Raw genomic sequence first — 23,848 nt, 5'->3', positions numbered from 1 at the left:
TTTGATAACTGGAGTTTGAACATTCTTTGCTGTGAATTATATTGTGTTGCTTTTTCATTTTGATCTGGACCACATTGATGGATGTCCAACAAAAGGCTCTGCCGTGCTGGAGGGGTGAAGGCCGTGAGCTTACCGCACTTCAGTGGAAGTTTACTGTTGGAGCAAAAATTGAACAATGTTAAGAAAACCCAGGAAAACATCTGTAACGTTCCCTCTCTTCACAATGTCACCACTGATGTATTTATCACAGCGTCGGGCTCTTTGAGAAGAGGAGCGCTGACAGAGTGACAGCCGACTGAAGATGTCTGACCTCAGCCAAGTTGCAGTGTACTCAGACTCTTCAGACATTTATAAGGTGAGTGAAGATGACGAGATGGATGATGGTTGTTAATGAAGGTGCTGCATTGTGGGAAAGGTCTCAGAGTTATTGAGACATTCAGCAGGAGATTGGTCAGCACTTGATCATCATTTTTTTTCTGAATAGCTGGCTTTGTATATATATTTGACATGAAGTCAAAGTTCTTCCTCATAACTGGGCATTGGTTTTTGCTTGTACGTGTGTGGTAATACTGTTAATACAAGCCTTGTGGACCTGGAACCCTGCGATGGCAGTTCTATGTGTGCATAGTTCACAGTTTCAGTTTATTCTGTTTGATATGGACGTATCAATAGTGTTGGAACTGCAAAGTACACTTATGCACAAGCACCAGATGCATTATGTTTAGTGTTTATAGCAAAAGGCCAATTTATAACACCTGTCCTTTTTTTAAGTTAAAATAGAAAGAATGAAATATAAGAAAAAAAAGACACAAAAGGAAAAGAAAACACAATACAGATATAGAAATACAATACAATAAAAATCCAGGTGTGTCTATACAATGTTGTTTCTCTTTTAGCCACGATTTAACACCTCTAACTGCATTGAACAATCCTGCTTCTTAGCTGTGTGCATTTGTCTCTCATGTGTGCATCATCGGTGTAAATGTAACAGCATGGGTTAGTATTTAAAGCGATGACAAGATGACTGCACATTGAACATTTCCTAGGATTCAGTCATTTTGCTTTAAAGCGGCTATAATTCATATTTTAATAATTTTAATGATCTCAATGTGAAAGGAGTCATGAAGGCATCCCATCACTTGAATCTGCAGCTTTACGCAGCTTTACAGTGAATTTCAGCTCATTTTCTGGCTTTAATGTTCTGGTTCACTGTCACCGCTTGAGCACTAAAAACCCACAGTACGCGACCCGCTCAGCACCAAACAGCAGACAGACACAGGTAGAGACTAGCTGGTAGAGACCAAAAACAGAGCTAAAAGAAGAGTGAATGCTGGACTTATATTCTCCAGGTGGACAGAAACACGACTCCAATGAATGAATTATGAATGATAATGTTGATCCATAACTACTGGGTGTGTAAATAAGCAACTGTTTGCTAACAAAGGTGATGATATGTCAATGTTGTGTTCTCAATTTGTTTCTGCCGCCCCCAAGTGGCGAAACAAAATGAGCTACTGCAGGTCTAGACACCATCATGAGGTGACCTGACTGAGAGCGAGTGGAATGGGACCATGAACACAAAATAAAGTTAGCTAACTGATTCAGTAATACAGCAATATCTAAAGTTTGCTAACATGAGCTAACAGTAGCCACCAAGGGATACTGGTCATACCAGACCACATAAAGCTGTAGCAGCAACCCCCCTGAGCCTGTTTAAATGAGTAAAGGTGTGTTTCACTGCTTTTGAATTCAACTTTTCATTTGAAGAAGGAAGAACGTGACATTCATTATTTCAAAAGTTACACAGTCTCGCCTTGAAATCAACACTAATCTTTTGTCTGTGACTCCATGACCTTTTTCTTTTAAATAGATAGTTTCATTTCCACTTCTTTCTGTCGTGCAGAATGTGTTCTGCAACCCTGCCTTTGAGCTGGAGGGGGAGCGAGAGGAGAGGGTGGAGGGATTCAGGACATCCTCGTCCACCCCTGAGCCAATCAAACCGCCGGCAGCTAGTGAGTCAGCCAACCAGCTTGCTGAACTTGAACTGTAATTAGCTGTGTGTGTGTGTTTGACATGTGTTGGATTAGTGACATTATTGCTTCACTTAAACTCACTTAAAGTCCAGACAATGACCCTGATGACGTCATCGTGATAGTCATTTATATACATTCATAAAAGAAAACCTGTATTAAAAACTGGAGGTGAAGAGTTTGAAAGACATGGCAATGTCTAATAATTCGTATACAAGGGACTAAAAGTATCTTTCAGTCAAATTTCTTTCAAACATTGGAAAGTCACAGTCAATTTATTAATTGTGCATCGTCAGAATTGCTGCAAAATAAATGATACTGTTGACTTTCATCCTGGTTGGTTGTTTTTGACCCATGTCTGAAAGTTTCAGTTAGATGTGTTTACATCTATTTCATTACATAGCAAGACAGAGAAATTAATATAATAACTTATAATAATAAAATCAAAATAATTAATTATTTCTCAAAAAAAGACACCATTTTGTTAAAAAGATATTACAAAGAAACATTCAGCTATGTGCTAAATACCGTTGAAAATGAGCACAGGTCATTTTTGACCCATGTTGTGCATCAGAGGGGTAACTGAAAACAGCACCATACATGTCTGGGAGTAAACATAAATAAAAATAAAATGAAATTACACAGTGACCGCAGTATTTTGTCTGGTTTATTTTTAGCTCCCATTTTGATTCATTGTAAAATGTGAGAGGGGAGTCATTTCTGACGTGGTGAAGTATTCTGTAAGCTTTGGAGCATGTGACGTCATTTTAATACCAATTAGGTGTTAAATGAAAGGGGGTAAAGAGAATAACATCTAAACAGCAGAAAGTTAAAATCATGAAAATAAATATCTCCTCTGTCCTGCCACATACCCACGTTTGTGTGTGTGTGCGCTGTGTCATTCAGGCCTCGGCTGGGGTCTGTTTGGGGTGTGTGTGATGCGTCTGCGGGGCCCGGGTTGTGGCTGGGGGGTGGTGGTGGTCTCTGCTGCTGCCCTGCTCCTGTTGGCAGCCCTGGGACTGGCGCTGGCCCTCATCCTCACACGTGAGTCACTGCCGCGCCTCAGATCATCATCACAATCAAAAAGAAATACCTAAAACTGATCTAAAGGGATCAAGTGATTTTATATATTCAGATTCAATGCCTGAAGATGTCATGTTTCCACCCTGTGTGTTTTTGTCCCTGATTTAGAGATAAAAGGCCAGGCGGTGGAGGATCAGTTGCTGTCCACCAGCCCTCCAGACCTCCTGAGTGCAGGAGATGGAGCGTCCCATACTTTACCCACAAACTCTGCTAACAGAAGTCAGCCGGACAGCACAGCTGCACCGCAGCCCGCCAGGATCCCGCCATCTGAAACACGTAAGAGATTCAAGCAAAACGGCCATTTTTATTCTAATTTAACATCCAGCATTTGTCAGTTTCATGTCTGTCATGTCGTGTTGTCTTTTCTTGATCTGGAGGCTTTTTCTTTCCTTCTTGTGAAACTGAAACAAGGCATTCCTTTCTGTCTCTCAGGCTGTGGGGGGGTTTTAACAGACTCAGAGGGCAGTTTCAGTTCTCCAAACCACCCCGGCTCCTACCCCCCCAACTTGCTGTGTGTGTGGGTAATACGAGTCCCATCCCCCTCCCTGGTCCAGATCCACGTGTCCTCTCTGACCATAGAGGGACCATCTCCCTGCCTGTTTGACTGGCTTGAGGTGCAGGAGCAGATAGAACAGAGATCAGTGGTCACCAGGTTGGTCAGACCCCCGACTATCTCCATGAATCAAATACGTTCCCCTCCAGATGCAACACATTTTTGGTTGCTTGTAGATTTGTCTGTTGCACTCACTGTCACTTTGGAGAAGAAGAATAAAAGCAGCTGAAGTGTTATTTTAATACGTTTATACTATCTCACCAAATCAAGTGTCTGGAGGACTTAATCAGACCTCAAAACTCAACCTGTAGGCTTGTCCCACTTAGTCAATTAAGCATCATTTTTATACATGTTCTCCCTAAAGCAACATTGTTGAGGTTCATGTCATTACCTTAAATTGTTGGTAGATGGCGCTAAAAGTCTGTGCATAATTGGAGAGCACTTCTAGGTACTGAGGGCTTCTTGGAGACATGTCAGTACATGTGAATACTGTGACCTTTTTTTGCTTGCTTGCATTTGTGGAAAGTGTCGTAACGTGATTCGTGAAATTTAAAAAAAAAAATGTTACGTAACTTTCTCGCAAATCCTTTAAAGAACTCATAGTGCAAAGTTCAGACTCACGTGGCAACTCTAAAGCTGTAATATGGAGGGAAATAAACAGATTATTCAAACAAAAGGTTGTGATTGTTAAACGGTCTGTTCTCTCCTGCAGGTTCTGTGGTAACGTAGCACCACCGACAGTCAACACGAACAGCAGCACAGTGTGGGTCACCTTCCGCTCTGATGGCAGCATCACAGGCAGCGGCTTCACTGCACAGTACAGGGCCATACTTCCTGCACACAGTCAGTAGTGTGTGTGTGTGTGTGTGTTTTAATACATGTACCCATTCCCATTTGAATGTATGTGCATGTATCTACTGTGTGTTTTCTCAGAGAGCTGCTCCAGAGAAGAGTTCATGTGTGACAGTGGTCGCTGCCTGCTGCCCGTGTCAGTGTGCGACGGCCATCCGAACTGCCACGACCAAACAGATGAGGCAAACTGCAGCCATAAACACAAAGGTGAGCAAGTTAAAAACACAAGGTAAACACACTTGAAAAGGCCCTAGGACACACAAGGGTGAACTCATGGACCTGGTTTCTACTCACAGAATGTGGTGGGCAGAAGACCGGGCCGTACGGTTACATGTCAAGTCCAAACCACCCCAGGCCTTATCCTCACCAGCAGGTACATTCTCAACCACGTTAGACCGCCGCACACACTCCAAACTGGCTATCACAGGGCCGTCGTACACTAATCTCTTGTTCCTCTGTTTCCCGTCAGTTGTGCATATGGTATATATCTGTTGAGGAGGGTCACGTCATCACACTGAGCTTCAGGAACTTCAGCCTGGAGACTCAGGATGTGTGTGAGTTTGACTACGTGGAGGTGCACGACAGCGTCGATACTGGGGCTGGAAAAGTGCTGGGAAGGTGAGTACCACCAAAGCCTTTATCTTTCATTCTGTGCATGTCAGGTGTTAGATTCAGTTACAATAACTGTAGCCTCAAAGATCCTGTCCTTGTTGTTTAACTCCTGTATGTTAGTGAATGTGTGCCCTCCTTTATGTGAGTTATGTAACCACAATGTTCTGAAGCAGCTTCTGTGTCCTCCACCTTTGACTCAGGTTTTGTGGCACCACCTTCCCTCCAGACCTGACCTCCTCCGGCCCCCACATGACTGTGGTGTTTGTGGCTGATGAGGGAGTGGCCGACAGCGGCTTCAACGCAACATACCAGGCTGTGTCTGTACTGGACAGTGAGTTCTTGTTTTTGTAAAGCTAATTCATATCTAACCAAAGAGCTGCTGTTTTTTCCCCCTGCCTCTGATCCGTCTTTCTTCTCTTCCTTTGTTTTCCTTCCTGTCTCATTTGTGTCTCTCCTTCCTCCTTCCTTCTTCCTTCAAATCGTACCTCTCTTTGACCATCTGTCCTTTCTTCTCTGACCTACATTTACTCTTCAAAAATTGGCAGCTTATACCTGATGCTTTGTCAAACCCTCGGAGGCCCAAATTCTTTCCTATTTCAGTACTTTCTTCCTTTTCCTATGCCTCTTCCATCGCTCTTCACGTCACTTTTGGCTTTCTTAAACCCTCTCCTGTGTGTTTTCTTCTTTATTAAAAGGGACATGTGGTCCCAGCCAGTTTGCCTGCAGAACAGGGGAGTGTCTTCAGCAGCAGTGGTTGTGTGATGGATGGAACGACTGCCCTGACGGAGCAGACGAACAGGGCTGTGGCAACTCCACCTACCCTCCCTTTAGTGAGTTATCTCTGACCCCGATCAGAGTCCCACTAGAGAGTCACAGTTGTTTTTGTGTCCAGAGTTTTTATGTTGAAATCACTTTTTAAAAATAAAACCCTTTCAGAATAAACATTTGCAGGACAGAGAGGATTTGTGTGAACGTGTATAATAAGAATAGGAATGATTTCCTTTCTCCATGCCCTCAGCGTCATCGTGTGAGTTCATAGAGGTAGAGATGTGTCGAGGCCTCAGCTACAACCTCACCTCATTCCCAAACATCTGGTTGTCCATTGCTGATCAGAGAGAAGCTGCCACACTCCTGCGACAGTACCGGGTAAAAGCTACCTTCGTTACCTACTTATATTTTCTTGCTGCTTTTGTATGAGCTTCAGAAGTGGGGCTCCTGGGAAGCACGAACACACAAACTTCTTTTAGCAACTGCACAAGCCAGACATTCAACCTCACACGCTGCCCGTTTCTCCGTTTTGTCGTCCAGGTGCTGATGGAGCTGGCGTGCTTCGAGCCCTTGCGGAGGCTGGTGTGTGGGATGTTTCTGCCCCAGTGCAGCCCTCAGGGTGGCGTCCTCCAGCCCTGCCGCTCAGTCTGCTCCTCTGCTGAGCAGCAATGCAGCCAAGCCCTGGATCTCTTCTCCTTCAGCTGGCCCTTCAACTGCCACCTCCTGCCTGACTCACAAGACCCCATGGAGTGCTCGCTGCCTTGACACTTCAAGAGTTTGAAGTTTCTGCTGTGTTGATGATCATCTCCATCCCAGTCTGCTTTTTCAGAGAACATTACACACCAGATTTGCAACAGTATTTGAGGACCGAGAGGCCGGCATTTCACAGAGCTGGAGACTAATTGTCTGGACTCAGATCAACATTCAAGAGTTGTGTAGAAATCAGTTTGACTTGTAGCATGACTGAAACCCTCCCCCTATAAAGCTTGTGGTGCATGCCAAAAATTGTGGCACAGTAGCTACTTTTAAGACGTTTTTCTCCAATAGAAAGCTGTTGTAAGTTGTCTTTTTTCACTATTTATTGCTTTAATGTCAATCGTGTAAAACAGATCTAACCTATGAAGAAAAGATTAATACAGAGAATACCTTTAAAAACAACCTTTATTGCATTGTTCATCAACACACCACATGATGTGCTTACATCATTTCAGTGTTTCTAACAGTCCAGATAAAATGGGCAGAAATCATGGACTCATGCTGTGCTTCGCTGTGCCGACATGATAAAAACGGGACAAACACAAGCCTCATGTGAAACTCATGTCAAAAGTTATCTCGATTGATTGATTTAACTAAAATCCATTTCATTGGTAACTGGTGGGAGGAGTTGTAAGCATTTAAAAATAAAGCAGCATATATATTTATATATACTGAGGTAAGAATCAATCAGGTATAACAAAGTATTCGCACTGCTTCTTTATGTTGTTACTTCATAGCTGTTCTTCATCAGTGACCGCCATCTTTATACTTCATTCAATAGATTCTTATACACCCGAGGTGATACTCCCAGAGAGGGAATTCACCTTCATGAATGAGAGTGGATGAATGAAAATATTTTGTATTAGCGCCGATTCCTGACATGATTTTCCGACACAAAGTTTGATTGCACATTTGTCATAATCAAATCTGAGTTACATGATAGTTGTGATGAAGTACTGTGTGTGTGTGTGTGTGTGTGTGTGTGTGTGTGTGTGTGTGTGCCGTAAACGGTTAAGTAACAGTGACTGAGCTGCTACAGAGGGACAATGAGTTTCAGGGTGTAGTCTAGGGCGATGGCAGTCAGGCCCCACACTCGATGCTTCCCGTTACGAAATACTGGAAGGGTGTATCCGTACTTGTCACCTGTGCGGAAGTGTGTGTAGCCACGGTTCTGAGGGTTGCACAAGTGGGACAAGGACAGGGTAAAAATTTCCTCCACCTGGGACGGAAACAGAAAAAGGTTTACAACTTTGGTCATTTGTTTACTCGTCTATTGATTTGTATTTATTTGTTGCTAATTTAAAAAAGACAGAAACAGGGTGTCTACATGTATCAGCAAGTTTAATGCTTTAATGCCACCGTTTAATTAAATTCAAGGCCAATTTTGCAATAAAAATAAACATCAAATGTGAAAATATAGGCAAATTCTCGTCTGAGTAAAAGCCTACATTGTCAGTTCAAAAGTAAAGCAAAATGACAACAATTGGTTGAGTTAAAAATCATTTGGCCAAATATGTGTATTAGTGTGACAAAAATATAATTGTCCTTAATGATATTAATCACTTCAAGAAGTTCTGAACTGAGGCTATATCAAGGTAGAATGCCAATTTTGTCACACTAATAAACGTATTTTGATTTTTTTTTACTCAACCAGTTATTGTTATTTTGCCTTACTTATAATTTTCAACTGACAATACATGTAATTCATTTGGAGTGAATTTTAGACCATGCTTCAATAAATAAATATTGAAGACCTTCCCAAACAGAATTTAATACTTTTTAAGAACTTTGACCCGTGGCCACCATCGGTGAAAGTGCTATAGCATGAAAATACTATAAGTAAACGGACCATAATATCCCTCTAGTGTATATTAGGATCTGGTATGATTGTGGTGTGACATGGGTGTGCCAGTGCTGGAGAAAGGTTTGGCTGAACCCATTATCATTCTGGTAAAGGGGGCAAAAAACACTCTGTCTTGTTTGTATTCTTTCAAACCAGTCACAGTCGTCTTAGGCGGTGCTAAGCCCAGGAAGCAGCGACGGTGCCCTTGACAGTGACACAGAAATAGTGGAAGGGGAGGAGAATGCCGACTGAAATAGTCGGCCAATGGCAGACTTATCCCCCACTTATGGTGAGCCAGACTTATAAAAGAGAGACATTTTTTTTAAAATCTGTTATCTGCTAGTAGTAAAATCACTGACATAAACTGTATAAAACATGACTTAATAAATACATAACCACCATCTCCACCATGTCCAAAAACAAAACCTCCAGTCATTTAAACGTGGAAACCAGCCCATTTCAAGTAGCTACAGAATATAGGAAGTGCTAAAAATAGGATGCCTGTACCTCTCCAGGGTTTGGTTTGAAGGACAACTCCTCTAGGGGACCGAGGTTAGCCAGCACAGGAGCAATCATCATCCCTGACTGGTGGAAGACAAAAGACACAAACAGCGTCAGAATCAGACACAGATTTATAATTCACGAACTGTTTAGCCTTGTTTTAATCATGATTAGTGTCTGTATAAGTGACACAAAACAACTGACTGTTTTTTATTTATCTATTATGAAGACAAGATTCATCTGTGGCCTAACTTCATCACAAAGCCGAGTCTGTATAGTAGTGGACATAAACAGAAGCGTCTGTGGGCCTAATCATGCTAAATTTAAGGCTAGCGCTGGAACAATTTATCAATTGATCGAGGTGTCATTCAACAGAAAATTAACCAGAAACAATTTTGATAATCAAGTGATTTCTCTCAATAACAATTTGTAAATTTAATATGTTTGGGTTTTAGACTGCTGGTCAGACGAAACAAGCAACTTGATAATGTTATCTTGAGCTCTTGGAATTTGGGATGAGCATTATTTACTATTTTCATTATTTTTCACACATCAACATTTATAGACTGAAAGATCAATCAACACAACTGTTGACAGACTAATTGATGATTTAAATTATTGTTATTTGCAGCCCTATTTAAGACTTTATAACCCATTTTCAAAGCTAATGAAAATGAAATATGAAGAAAACTTTTGCAATCAAAATAGATGTGTTTCCCCAACATAGAGCCACGGTTTTACAATGCCTGCCATAGATTCATAAACAGTAAAAATTCCATCAAATCAATTCCTTAAAAATTACATCAAGTGGCGCATGAAAGGAGCGTGCAGTGAGTTCAGCTCACCCATTCATTATATGTCTTAATCCCTTAAAGACATAACAGCACTTGCACTCACCATGTCCCTGAGAGGCTTTAGGATGCCCCACACTCTCTCTGTTGCCACATTAACACCCAGCTCCTCCTTGGCTTCCCTCAATGCTGTGGCCACCACATCTCTGTCTGAGGGATCACTCTTTCCTCCTGCAAAACTACAAATGATTGGAAATGAGATACAGAGCTCTACTGACCATTTCAAAACAATGTAGCCTGTTTCCAGCCTGCCACTCACCTGACATCTCCCTTGTGTCTGCCCTTCAGTGTGCTGGAGCGCAGAGTGAAGAGAAACGCCGGCTCCCCCTCCACAGAGCAGAGAGAGACCAGGACTGAGGCCCATTTTCCCTGGTTCTTTTCCTGGCTCTGACTCGCCCCTTTTCTCTCCTTGTCCACCTTGTACAGCTTCAAGTTGGGCCTCAGGTGCTGTCGACACCTGTTTTCATTCTCCAAGGATAAACAGTCTCTCCAGGCGTCTGCCACATGAGGGGCAGCCTGATGAGCAGCTCTGGTTTGGTGAAAAGAGAGGCTGGAGGGTTGTGGTCTACTGTGAAAGTGGTTCAAAATCCATGCCGTACGTGTCGACAAGCTGAATGGTCTAATAAAGTGCTGTCTGTAACATAAATGGCTTTGAAGAAAGTTACACGGAGTCTTATTGGTGAAACTGAGTGAAGGTTGGCCAATGTCCCAAGGCCTTCTCCGGGGTTGAAGACAAGTTACGTTGATTAAACAGTCCTGGTAAGTGCTCACAGCTTTGAGGTTTTGACCTAAATGTTCCACTTCAGTGCATTTCCAAAAATCAGACGCTCGTCTGGCTTTTGCAGAGGCAGAAACCTGAGGGGGGTGATGATGGCTGGACAAAATGGCTTTGGATAGGAGGTTTTGCAATGGAGCCTCTCTCAGCTGGTGATTATCACAGTCCAAGCTAAATAAAGACAGCTGTGTTGTGCAGGATACAGTCTCTGTGGACAATGATGACCTCTCCTTACTTCCATCGATCCCTTCATATCTTCTTTCCCTCACCGCTCTCGCAACCTGCCATCCAGCCCCAGTGTGCTCAGAGAAAGCAGAGAGGTGGGATTCTCTCAGCAGCACGAATGGCCTTATGGGACAAGACCAAGCCAGGATCTGAGGTCCCCTAAACATCCTACAGAAAGAAATAGAAACATACAACGTCTTGTCAATGATTGTGCTCATCAGACAGCACGTGAAGTCCTTTCTATCTCACACCTGACTCCACCTGCAGAGGAGGAGTGTAAACACGAGCTGGTCACAACCCGGCTGGTCTGAGCTCAGAGGTTTATCCAAACGTAACACTTAATCACCACTGTTCACGTAACCTTCAACTGTTGCCCACAGCTGGTACAGATCCGGAAAACTTATTCCATCTTAGCTTCAATTCTTCAAACCCACAAAGTTCAGCTATTACTCCCCAAGTTTGTTACAGTTTGAGGTCAACTTATCTGCGAGTCCCATCGCTGTCAAACTTTGGCTTTTTAGCTAACTGTTACAGCTGCTAGTTAGCTGAGTTTCGTTAGCTACCATGACAATATAACGTTAAGTATCAGGTCTGTGGCTTCTTCGCTACTAACTAAAACTATCAAGAGCTGGTTTAGTAGTCGTCAAGATCTTCTTTGGCTCGGAAATCAGCTGTCGAAGTGTTACGTAGGCTAACTAGCCTGCTAAGGCATTAGCATAAACTAGCAAAAAAACAAAGCTAGGTTAATGTCGTATCCAGAGGCTGAAATTTAAATTTCGCCAATGGCAAGCAGAAAACACGACAATGACCCATTTTCTAAATTGAGAAGTAATCTGAAAGCGGAAAACTCACTCACCTTAATAGTTGAATCAAAGGCAGCTGGCCTCTCGCCCAGCGAGCCGACTGCCACTAGTCAAGATGGCGCATAGTAGCTTCAAGCGCGTCACGGTTGCCCTCACTGTGCTGTGATGACGCCAAACTCATTTCATAGCTCCTCCATTTAAAAACAATCTAAATCTAAGTTTTTGTTTTTATAAATATAGGGTGGGGGTGTGACAGAGTATTTACATTATTTATTGATGATAGCATTGGGAACCCCCCCCCCACACACACACACAATTTACATCACTAGTCACGTCGTCAGAGTTGAAAAACCAGTCTGTCCTCATTGGACCATGCAGTAACTAGGCTGAGACTGAAAGGCATGTTCATTGTAGTTTTAGTTTCTAAGGAGACTTACATCCTTGTCTGGCTTAAATTCTGAACATATGAATTCTGAATGTATGATTCCATTATTGGGCATTAGTTCATTTTCACAATAACATATAAAGCTGTCATTATATCATGAGGTCTTCCATTTATCATTTCAGAAACTGGGAAGCACCTGTGACATGAAGGAGAGAAACTCCTCACCACACCTGTTTTACCAGCCGCACCCTGAGCCCAGGCTGCCGCGTTTTTTAAGCAGCATGTGATTCATGTGAACTGGCATTTCAGCCTTGCCATCCTTGGTGTCTCTGCTTGTTACCATTATTTCCATTCAAACAGGGAACCTTGTTGTTGTCTATACATCCAGGTCTGACCTCCAAGAAATCTAGCTCATCCTTCTCCGTTCCATCCAGCTCCATATGGCCTCAGCCTGGTCTGAAGAGGAGGCCTTTGTCTGCTCAGTATGCCTGGACATCCTGAAGGACCCGGCCACTCTACCCTGTGGACATTCATACTGCTTGGCTTGTATCAAGAGCCACTGGGACAAGAGAGACAGCAAGGGTCAGTACAGTTGCCCCCAGTGTAGGCAGATCTTCAACCCTCGACCCTCGCTGGCCAAAAGCACTGTGCTTGTGGAGGCTATGGAGAAACTGAGAACTAATAGCCTCAAGGAAAGCCCCTCCACAGCTTCCTCTGCTCCACCGTCGATGCCTATGTACCTGGAGGTCCTACCAGATAGAGGTCCACGGCAGGGCAGCATGTACCCTCAGCTTCCCACAGCGGACCCCAGACCCTGCCCTCAACACAACCGACCCCTGGACCTGTTTTGCCATGAAGACAAGGAGTGTGTGTGTGAGGTGTGTTGTCAGGACGGACACAATGGACATCGTGTGGTGAAACCACAGCAAGAGAGGATGGAGAGACAGGTATGTAATGGACAAGACAAATATCACCAGGGTAATATTATCAGTGCTCTTTTGTAGTTTTTTCTGTGTTGTTGTTGTTTTTTTCAGAGTGTAAGATGAGGTGCAGGTGAATCAAGAACTGTGTCACAAGTGTAGTATTTCCAAAATGTAGCTAAACTTGAAGTACATGTAAAACAACGGCCCTTTCTGTGCGATCCTGTCATATGTGTGTTCTTGCTCCTCTTTAAGGGGATTTTCTGGCCAAAATATTTTACAACTGACTCGTCACAAAGTAAAATATAGGTCCATTACTGTATGTGGCCTCTCTTCAATACTAAGTCATGGATGACGTGTGTGTGTCTAGAAAGAGCTTGTTCAGATGCAGGTAGACATACAGAAGAGAATCCAGGAGACTGACAAGAAGCTTAAGGAGGTCCCACATGTTGCTCGTCAACACAAGGTAACAATTATGGTTGTTTTCTTATGCGCTAAGTCACCATTTCTGACATCTTGCTTGTAGTTCTGTTAATGACATTTACATTTTCATTCATTCATTCGTTCCCTCTAATCTTCCCGGATCCTTCTCTTCCTCCACATGCACTCCTAGGCCTTGGTACAGGCTCTAGAGCAAGAGAGCACAGATTTATTCTCGGAGCTCGTCAAGGACGTGAATCTAACCGGCATCCAGGTCGGTGAGCTCCTCAGCACCCATGAGACCTCCTTAGGCAGCCATGTTGAGGGGCAGATCCACAGACTGGAGCAGGAGGTGGCACAGCTGCACTGGAAGAGTGAAGAGCTGAGCAGGCTGGCCAATATGCAGGATCACATCTGCTTCTTGAAGGTAATTCGTGTGAGGCAGGGGCGTGGCTGGAAATTGATTTCACTGGATAAATGAAGAATAAGGTTCACTGCTGTGACTACTTGTAATACTTTGTGTCATCTGTTCTCAAGAACTTCCTCATCATGGAGCCTCTGGGTCAGACGGGTGCCACAGGAGAGTCAATGCTGAGTCAGGAGGAAGCGGTGGTAGCCTCCATCCGCTCAGCCATGAAAGAACTACAAGAGTCAATACAGGAACTCTGCAAAGCCAGCCTGGCCAAGATCACCAGAATAAGTCAGTATTCTTCGTCTCTTCTCTTCTTTTCTCTTCTCTTCTTCAGACAGTCAAAACCTTCCTTTTCTTTATAGTGAATCAAGAGCCTGTGAATACACCCGATGGTGCAGCAGCAGCAGCAGCAGCAGCAAACCCTACAGCAGCTAATAACAGTGGTCAGGCCCTTGTGGAAAACACAGGTACGGGAAATTAAAATCCCCCATTGTGTCATAAACACAGCATAAGTTCAAGCACAACTCATCCACTCTTTTCTGTAGTGTATGAGACGATGACAGACCCTCCACCTCTGCCACTTCCACGACCTCAAGGTAAGTTACTTTAGAAACTTCAGATACTGTATGTCTGTGGCTCATAAAGCAAATGCTCATGGATCGGATAACATTCAAATGTGGCTGTTAGAAAGTCCCTGAGTTCATATTTTGCTTCATCTATTCGTTCTTTTTTCCCCCCAGAGCACAAGGATTCATCTAAATCTCATCCTGCATGTCCTCAAGGTAAGAATAAGAAAGCCTGCTACAGTACATGAAAAAAAGTTTTAGAAATGTTAGATGTCATGTAGTTGAGATTTTGTTTGGTTTACCTGTTCATTTGTTTCCTCTTCCCCTCATGTTTCTGGACATGAAGCTTCAGCCCCCCCTCCACCCTCCCCTCCTCCTCAACCTCAAGGTAAATACAAAAGCATTAGAAACTGCCATATCAGTCTACTTCTTCCCCTTGTAGAAGTAGAAAGTGTGGTGTAGACAACTTTTGATCCCTGATTTGTTATATTCATTTTTGTTTTTTCCTCTTAGCACCTCCTGTAACAACAGTGGGACTTGTTAATCCAGAACCAAAGACAAGAGAAGAGTTGCTGAAATGTGAGTCCATCGTACTCCACAGTATGAAACAGAATGTAGAACAACGCCAAAGCCTTCGGGAGTCCTTACTAAAATGCATCCTCTCCCTTCAGTTCGCTTCGAACCCACCATGGACCCCAACACAGTATATCGCCATGTGCAGCTGTCAGATGGAGGTCATAAGGCCACGATGCGGGCTGAGAACCTGAACCCACCAGACCATCCTGAACGCTTTCACTTCTGGAGACAGGTTCTCTGCAGAGAGCCCCTGGCTGGGAGCCCTTACTACTGGGAGGTGGAGTGGACCGGCCAGAAGGTGATAGTCATCAGTAGGGAAATGGGTGGTTTCAGCTAGGCGTATGCTTCATTCAATACATTGCAATCATTTTATATAAACTTAAAGCACTAAATCAGACTGCAGCTGAGACCTGTGGGTATAAAACAGTTCTCCACCCACACAAGGTGACAACTCCGTGTAAAACATGGGCTGTTCACTGACATCCCTTTACATGTTGAAGATGACATTTTACTGTTACCCCTCACTGCCATTTGCAGCCACCAGGATTTGCTTCCTTTCCTAATCTAGTTTTTTCTTGTCCCACCGTACAGATCACCATCGGCGTGGCCTACAAGGAGATGGAGCGTAAGGGTTCTGATGACAACAGCCGGTTGGGCCACAATGCTCTGTCCTGGAGCTTATACTGGTCCGGGACCGGCTTCTCCTTCTGGCACAATGGCCAGGAGAAACTGCTGGGCTCACCTAAGGCCCGACGGATTGGCATCTATCTGGACCAGCATGCAGGAATTCTGGCCTTTTACCGCATCGTCAACAACCAGGCTGATCTCATCCACTGTCACCAGACCCAGTTCACTGGCCCACTGTACCCAGGGATCAGGTTCTGGGCACGAGCAGGAGCAACAGTGACTGTTTGCCAATTGGATTGAGTTGTAAATGAATGATGGGCTGTTTTTTTAACCTTCTTGTCTGGTTGGAAGCATGTGACACTTTGACATTTGAATAAGGAAGTAAATGACATCCTTTAATATTCCCTTTGCACCAGCCTGTATTGATGTGATGTCAGTTTTCTAAAAATGTCTTTGTAAGTTAATAAAAGAGCAGTAAACACAGGTTTCATCTATACATCTTTTTTTTAAATGAAGGTTAACATCTCCTAAAGCATTTAAGTAATTAAAAAAAAAAGATTAATAAAGACATTTGGACTGGATGGTTTGAGTATCCCTCAGTGTTAGTGGGACTCTTATGTAGGCTAATACAGAACGTCTTTTGTGACTAAAGGAATAACCAGAGTACCGCTGATCTTATCTTTGATCCCCATACCTCGGTGACCTGGAGGCATTTAAGCTCTCCTCTATTATTAAGTTATCTGTAGTATCTTTAGTATTCCCACATGGAGATATTTGACCTTCGCTGGTCTTTTGTCCACCCATTCCTTTCTCTTGACACAGCTAAGATGCTGTTTATTAACCGGAGTCCAGATTTGTGTTCAATCAAAGAATTATTTCGAATAATATTCTTCCCTCCTCCCTTGTTGCTCTCTTGGAGAAAACATGTTTGTGAGTCTTTTCTCTCTTATTCCAAACATTCATAAGCCAACAACCCTGCTTTGTGCAGGTAAACTCAAGAAATTCAACACTATTTAAAGGAGGACAATGAAACTCTCATTTTACACGTGGTGGCAACAACTTGGTGTGTCCTGCCCTGATTGAAAAAGTTGGACAAATTAGGAAGATATAATGAACACTGATGTACTGGCTTCTTGGTGCAAACATCTGTCTTGGAGATCTGCCGGTACAGAAAACAATACTGCGCCGTCAGTGTTCAATGTATAATTGAATGATGTGATGGACACAAACCTAAATCTCAGCTCACATCAACGATAACTCTAGTTTTGCCTTTCTTAAACAGGTTCATGTGAACTAAAATCCACAGTATCTTCAGCGCTGCAAACTGTCTTGCCACTCTATCTTTGATGCACAGTAAAGCATTGCATGCACTAAACACTGAGCAAAGACGCAATCTTTGTGTGCTGATGGGAACACTGAACCACATGGACCACCCGCCTCAGAGGATAAATGATACCTGACCTACATCTACAACACAAAGCCCTGGAGGGAGTGTATGTGTGTGTGTGTGTGTGAGACAGAGAGAGAGAGTGTCTGTGAAAGGAATTAGTTAAGGTATACAGGTGTATACGTACACAGGTGTGAAGGCAAAAAGGGTGGACTATAGGGGAAATAGGGAGGAGCTGAATTGATGGGAAACATATATATACATAGAGATGTGACTCCTGACCCTGCATCAGTCTTTCACATCTTCTTCCTGAAGCCATCATCAGTTGCCAGCACCACCATGCGAGGTGAGAATGAGCTATAGAGGTGATGCATGTAGGGAGACAGTTTGAGAAGTTTGTTAAGATGTAAGGGTAAAAATGTCTGTTCTCACGAGAGTCAATGTTATGATTCTTTCCGGGTTTAGTGGTTCACGCCTTCACTCTTCTTCTCTCAGCTTTTGTATTGCTGTGTCTGTTGGAAGCCGCGTTCATCCAGGCTAATGAGTATTCCTGGACCGGACCTGACGCAAACAGGGGAAATGGAGGCGTGGATCCCAACACGGAAAATGGTGAGAGATTTTTATGAAAATAAAGTCAAGTCATGGGACATAGTCAGCGTGTCTGCACTCACTCTCATTGGCAACCTACTACATTTCTGTGTGTGTGTTCAGTGTGTCTTACGGACCAGGCGTCGTGTGGCTGCTGTCTAATGCAGCAACAGATACACAGGATGAAGATGTTCTTTAACATGAGCCTCAATGAGCTGGAGAAGGAACTGATAAAAACAAAGACCGTCCTCAACAATGTCAGAGGTGAGACAAGTGTACAAGCCACACAAACCAGAAGAGATTGAATGCCGTCAAAACAGGTTAAAGAATCAAACATTCTCAATTCTTGATGTTTTTTCTCTTCCTCTCTGCATCTCCAGCCAGCCGCAGTGCCTTTTCTGTCGCTCTATCCAATGAAAACAACTTGAAATGCTTTGGCCCCTTCCGCGACGACAGGCTCATCGCCTACAAACATGTCTTCATCAACCTGGGTGATGGCTACAGTGCGGAGACCGGTATCTTCACTGTTCCCCGCTCTGGTGTCTACAGCCTCGCCCTCACCGTCTACAGTGATGCTGGTTCTCCCGGTAACAGTCTGGCTGCCTGCGCCGGTCTGCAGGTTAACGGCAAGCTGGTGGCAGGACCCAGAGAAAAAAATATGCAAGACCAAGAGGACAGTGCCACTATTGTTGTGGCCCTCCACCTGAAGGCTGGGGAGCAAGTGGCTGTGAACCTGCCCATTGGATGTTTCCTCTGCGATGACAAAAGCCACTATAACACTTTCACTGGTTTCCTTCTGTATGCTACTGACTAAGTTAGGCATATGTAGCTGCTCTGGGATCTGTACCAACTCTTGCTCAAAGGTTTTGATACATGAAATCTTTGAAAATATTGTCTCTATTGTCCCCTTTCTGACCTTCCTCACAACTGATTGATGTCATACAGTCTGGGTATCTTTGTTCTTGTAACTGTAAATCTGTCACTTACTGATTTCATGTGATCGAAATTGTGATGGAATTATGTGATATACCTGTAAAATTACAAGAAAATAAATCAGGATTTTGAGCAAAATAGTAGCACCATGAGGTATTTTGTTTTAATCTCCACAATGGCACACTGAAGGGTTAAAAGAGGACTCCACTGATTTAGTATAACATTGTTCGACTCACAATGGACAGTTACAAAAAACATGCCCACAATGCAACTCAACCGAAACAGTTAATTCGGAAATTCAGGTGTGTTATGCTTGTAGCCCCTAATGTAGCCTCAAGCCGCTATCCGTAAGCATAATTAAGGAGTGGGCTGCAGAGGTCTGGTAAGCTCAGTTCTTTCTAACTCCTGTGAACAGACTTTGGTGTGTAAACCCCCCTTTAAGAGTGATGCCCAAATGTAATAATGGTTGTTGGCAAACAGAGTTAACTTTGAATTTCAACATGTACGGGAGGTAGAGCTGGTTAGAGCGGGTTGGGGGATCGATCCCCGACTTCTTAGCTGTAAAGTGCTTTGGGAACTGTGAAGGTTGAAAAGCGCTATACAAGTGAGATCATTACAGACAAACACATTTCTTTTGACTGGCTGGTCAGGTTTTGTTCAAAGCCATCACCTTCCTGCTGTGAGGCAACAGTTACGTCACTCTCTCACCAGGATTACTAACAACTACTATATAACTGCGGGCCGGTTACGTGTATTTCTTAGTTCAGAGGCTTAGCGTGACCTGCTCTTCCAGGTGGCACAGAAGAGAAGAGCAGTAAACCGTAGACCGGGAGCAGAGAAAACCCTGATCTACAGCAGTCAGTGACAGAGCTCAGGACAGCACATGTGACAATGGACCAGCAGATCTCAGGAGGGAAAGAAACTGTGACAGCAGGTTTCTAAAAACTAAGCTGTTGCTACCAGCTCACTATAGCTAAACGTAGCAAGGCCTAGCTGAGGTGAAATTAGCATCACTGTGTGACCTTTGTTTCTAAGGGCCGAGCATTTCAGTATTATTTACAGTAAGGGGGAGAAAAACCTGCATGACTGTAGGCGGGAGACTGCTGAGGACAACACAGAGCTGAATGTTTGGCAATAATCTCCAATTTATGCAAACAATTTCCAGCAAAGGCTGGATATTAGCTTGTTGAGGGGTGGCAAGTACTTGCTGAGTACTGAACGTTGAGGGACACCATACATAACAGAGATTAAAATTTATTATATGATGATGATCAATGAAAATCAATGCAGCAGAACAACAGATATCGTCGTTTTTATTCTATTCTAATATTGAGAGGCTGGAGGATCTGATGTTGAAGCCTGCAACCGATTTAGTCACTGATAAATTGGAAAAGGTATATTAGAGGCCAGCAGTGGTAAATAAGAGGATCTCTTCCTTATCACTCTCCAGGGCAAGCTACCCACTCTGTGAGCTAGACTATTACTTCGCCAAGCCAGGTACAGTTGAGGGTGGTGCAACTGCCACACCAGGCAGTGATGCAGTCAGTTAGGATGCTCTCAATGGTGCACCTGTAGAAGTTGCATAGTATCCTGGCGTCCACGCTCAGCCTCTGCAGCCTGCAGAGGAAGAAGAGCCGTCGCCTTGCTGACTTTACGGTGGTGCTGGTGTCCATGTCAGGTCCTCGCTGAAGTGGACACAGAGGAACCTGAAGCTGCTGACTCTCTCAACCGTAGTCCCGCGGATGGAGAGGGGAGCGTGTTCTCCTCTCTATTGCTTCCTGTAGTCCACAATCAGCTCCTTGTTGCTGACGTTAAGATGGAGGTTGTTGTCCTGACACCAAGATGTCAGGGCATGGTGTTAAATGCTGAACCACAGTTAGTGAACAACATTCTCACGTATGTGTTCCTCTGATCCAGGTGGGAGAGGGCAGTGTGGAGGGCTTGAGAGCCTGGCCCAGGGTGCCATCAGGTCCAGGTGCCTTGCGTAGGTTGATCATTTTGAAGGATTTCCACACATGTGCCCTGGATATGACTAGTGGGCAGGGGTCCTGGGCCTTTTGTGCCTCTTCATCCAGGGATATGCAGAGATGTACGTGTAACAGGCATTCACTACAGATAACTCCCATTCCTATCTCGACAATCCACTGGATATGTAACTGACTTTGCTCGTCACTAGCATCTCTAGGCTAGGAAGTAGCATCCCCGGGCTAGCCGTTCACATTCCAAGGCCACTCTGACTCACGAACGTGCGCTATTTAAGGAACATTTATATGTAAGGTATGCATGCAGGTGCACATCATTGCTGTCCGATGAAAAACAAGTATCTCCAACAATCGGTCTGATCATCCATAACAAAAATTCCTGTGGGTGTGGGCCAGGGGACACAGGGGAGACTCTGATTAGAGGGCGTTAACATCCTTTTTTAGATAGATTTCATTCAATCCCAACCAGTCGACTCTGTGTTAGCATTGGCCAAGTGTCAATATTAACACCAGCATTGATGTGTTCACATCACAGTACAGTCATATCATTTAGTTTACAGCTAAATAACATAAATGTAGTACTTCTATGTGCAATGCTCCACACTCATTTCGTTCCAAGAAGAGAAATATGTTCTTTTTCAAGTGTGGACCGGGTGGTTGGAACAGACCTATAAAACTATGAAAATAATTTAAATTATGCAGCTCTATGAACCATAGTGTTTGGCTGCTGATGAGAAAACTGAAATCCACATTCAGAACACCTCATCTCAGGTGATAGGTGATACCTGGGTGGCATCAACAACAAAGCGCTGGAGGGTGTGTGTGTCTGCTTGTGTGGGATTTTTAGAAAATGAGAACCCCTAGTGATGAAGAAATACATCTCCAATGATGAAGTTATAAAGGCATATAGGGCGGGTAATAAAAAAAAAAGGAGGAGCGATGTCAAAAGAGGATGAATAAAAATGAGAGGTACCAAGGGAGGGGCTCTCAGCAAAATATATATCCACGACTTTTGTCTCATGATCAGTCTGCACACCGTCCATCCTTCTGAAACCGTCATCATTTACCAGCATCAACATGAGAGGTGAGACAAGTTGCAACTACCGTGGCATAATATTTAGGAGGGAGATGGTTGGAGACTCCAGAATGACTTTTCAACTGAAAGGTCTGACGTAATGGAAGTCGTTGAGGTTAGAAATATCCTGACTGGAGGTGGTTTATGAGTCAAATATATATAATGTGGTAAGATAAAGTGTCCTGTGTCTTCAGGTTTAGAATAAATACAAATTAAAAAAGAAAAACAATTTGGGGAATAAAGAACAGTGTATTGGAGAAGAATTTTGCGACTTGTTTAATAGATGGTCTTTTATTGTGCTACATGCCTTTGCTCTTTTCCCCTCCAGCTATTGTATTGCTGTGTGTGCTGCATGCAGCTTTTGGTCAGAAGAATCCATATTCCTGGAACGGACCTCCCCGCACAACGCTATCACCTACAGACCCTTATCAAAACAATGGTGAGAGAGTGAAATCTCTTCTGTCAATATGTAGTTAATGTGTCTGCATAAATCTCATCTGCAACCTAATGTATTAATGTGTGTGTGTGTGTATGTCTGTGTGTGTGTAGTGTGTCTTTTAGACCAGGCGTCATGTGGCTGCTGTCTGATGCAGACACAGTTAGAGAGGATGGAGTGGTTCTTTAACATCACTTTTGACGAAATGAAAAAGGAGCTGACAAAATCAAAGATGGCCCTCAACAACATGAGAGGTGAGCGAACATCATCCAAGTGTCTTAAAGTAAAAAAGTGCTCCACTTCTTGTACCTCTAGTCTGACTATTTCTTCTCGCTTCTCTGCATCTCCAGCCAGCCGCAGTGCCTTCTCTGTGGCTCTGAACAATGACAAAAGTTTGAACTGCTATGGCCCCTTCAGTAGTGACGAGCTCATCGCCTACAAACATGTCTTCATCAACCTGGGAGACGGCTACAACGTGCTGACAGGTATCTTCACCGCTCCCCGCTCTGGTGTCTACAGCCTCAGCGTCACCATCTACGCCGCTAGTTCGTCTGGTGGCACCCTGGCCGCCTGCGCCAATCTGCAGGTTAACGGCCGTCTGGTGTCTGAGCTCCTCGAACAGAACGGCCAGGACCTTGAAGACAGTGCAACTACTGTTGTGGCCATGAAACTGAAGTCCGGGGACCAGGTGGCCGTCAACCTGCCCAAAGGATGTTTCGTCTGCGACCAAAGCAGCCACTATAACACCTTCACTGGTTTCCTGCTGCATGCTTCTGACTAAGTTAGCAAATGTAGCTGCTCTGAGCTTCGTACCAACTCTGCTGACAGTTTTTGAGTCTGTTAGATTAAATCTTTCTATGGTGACAGTCATGATTTGTAGCCCTTAATCTGTATCTGATCTACTATCAACAATCCCAACACAATGCTGTCATCCTGATTTTGTTTGTTGTATTCCATCATGGTTCACTACTCTTCCTGAGATCATTATCAATGTTTTTGACCTTAAAAAAATCATTTTTCATGTCTCGCTGTTTAAGTGTTAGCTGTTAATCTTGAACTACTGAAATGATGTGATGTGAAGTGCGAAAGAAATGTGAATAAAAGAAAACTGCTGTACCCAAAACCTACCAACAAAATAAACCAGACTTTTAAACGAACTCGTTGGCATTCTGAGTTCCTTTGTTTCAATCTCCATTAAAGAAACTGAAAATACAAAAGTGATGTCGATTAGAGATGTCGTAGTTGACCAAGTTGAATCAATAATGAAGCTACTGTGAGCTGGTTAATAAAACGAACATTTTAGGATCAACTATGATAACTGAAATCTTCCTCAAACACGCTATAAAACATTTTGTTGTAGCCCTTACGTTACAGTTTTGATTACCCGTGTCATTGCCTTACTGATAGAAACTGAAGATTATTTCAATAAAAATGGATGCCATTTTACCAGATTGATGAAATAGAATCCATAATAAATAAAGTGTGACTACACTAACATATATATAATTAAAATCTAAAGACTACTGTCCAACATAACTCAAATACATTGTGGACATTTTTAGGGTCTCTTATTCTGTACATAACACACCATATCTGTAATGAAAGCAGTGAAGAAGACATTGTCAGGATGAAATGAGATGTGACCTATAACATAACTATAGATTTCTACCCTTTTATAGAGCCATTTTGAACACAATCTCTTCATTATTTAACGCAGCAACAGGATATGGTACAATCATGAGCAGATCAGTGCACTAAACCAGTGTATCACATTGGACACAGTAGCATGTCATCACAGAATATCACAGAATATAAAAATCATTTAAACTATCTTGCTCTTCAAACCTGCACAGACAACTCTTTCCAGACAATAGACTATACCTGGACTG

General features: G+C 43.4%; 5 protein-coding genes across 5 annotated transcripts; 4 read left to right on the top strand and 1 right to left on the bottom strand.

Moving 5' to 3' along the window:
* Positions 1 to 301: 301 nt before the first annotated feature.
* On the top strand, positions 302 to 6,663 carry mfrp (membrane frizzled-related protein). Its single transcript, XM_070906513.1, has 13 exons — positions 302 to 355; positions 1,904 to 2,012; positions 2,937 to 3,074; positions 3,222 to 3,389; positions 3,546 to 3,765; positions 4,379 to 4,509; positions 4,600 to 4,725; positions 4,815 to 4,891; positions 4,988 to 5,136; positions 5,331 to 5,461; positions 5,826 to 5,960; positions 6,149 to 6,276; positions 6,439 to 6,663. Exons 1-13 carry the CDS (start codon positions 302 to 304, stop codon positions 6,661 to 6,663), a joined length of 1,791 nt encoding a protein of 596 aa, XP_070762614.1.
* Positions 6,664 to 7,041: 378 nt separating this feature from the next.
* On the bottom strand, positions 7,042 to 11,821 carry nudt8 (nudix hydrolase 8). Its single transcript, XM_070906414.1, has 5 exons — positions 11,706 to 11,821; positions 10,109 to 11,017; positions 9,896 to 10,028; positions 9,005 to 9,082; positions 7,042 to 7,873 (listed from the first exon to the last, which is right to left on the bottom strand). The coding sequence occupies exons 2-5, from the start codon at positions 11,014 to 11,016 to the stop codon at positions 7,688 to 7,690; spliced, it is 1,305 nt and encodes a 434-aa protein (XP_070762515.1). The 5' UTR covers position 11,017; positions 11,706 to 11,821; the 3' UTR covers positions 7,042 to 7,687.
* Positions 11,822 to 12,363: 542 nt separating this feature from the next.
* ftr86 (finTRIM family, member 86) lies at positions 12,364 to 16,041 on the top strand. Its single transcript, XM_070905572.1, has 11 exons — positions 12,364 to 12,984; positions 13,328 to 13,423; positions 13,571 to 13,804; positions 13,915 to 14,077; positions 14,152 to 14,256; positions 14,335 to 14,385; positions 14,530 to 14,571; positions 14,702 to 14,743; positions 14,869 to 14,934; positions 15,027 to 15,229; positions 15,523 to 16,041. The coding sequence occupies exons 1-11, from the start codon at positions 12,478 to 12,480 to the stop codon at positions 15,856 to 15,858; spliced, it is 1,845 nt and encodes a 614-aa protein (XP_070761673.1). The 5' UTR covers positions 12,364 to 12,477; the 3' UTR covers positions 15,859 to 16,041.
* A 1,243-nt stretch (positions 16,042 to 17,284) lies between these two features.
* LOC139285512 (complement C1q-like protein 4) lies at positions 17,285 to 18,347 on the top strand. The gene is made up of 4 exons (XM_070906079.1): positions 17,285 to 17,291; positions 17,441 to 17,554; positions 17,657 to 17,797; positions 17,914 to 18,347. The coding sequence occupies exons 1-4, from the start codon at positions 17,285 to 17,287 to the stop codon at positions 18,345 to 18,347; spliced, it is 696 nt and encodes a 231-aa protein (XP_070762180.1).
* Positions 18,348 to 21,525: 3,178 nt separating this feature from the next.
* On the top strand, positions 21,526 to 22,740 carry LOC139285510 (complement C1q-like protein 2). Its single transcript, XM_070906076.1, has 3 exons — positions 21,526 to 21,532; positions 22,073 to 22,213; positions 22,310 to 22,740. The coding sequence occupies exons 1-3, from the start codon at positions 21,526 to 21,528 to the stop codon at positions 22,738 to 22,740; spliced, it is 579 nt and encodes a 192-aa protein (XP_070762177.1).
* Positions 22,741 to 23,848: the final 1,108 nt, after the last annotated feature.

This window comes from Enoplosus armatus, chromosome 5 (genome assembly GCF_043641665.1).
Source record: "Enoplosus armatus isolate fEnoArm2 chromosome 5, fEnoArm2.hap1, whole genome shotgun sequence".
Lineage (NCBI taxonomy): Eukaryota > Metazoa > Chordata > Actinopteri > Centrarchiformes > Enoplosidae > Enoplosus > Enoplosus armatus.
The sequence above is the reverse complement of the archived record's forward strand: the minus strand, read 5'-3'. Positions and strand labels throughout refer to the sequence as shown.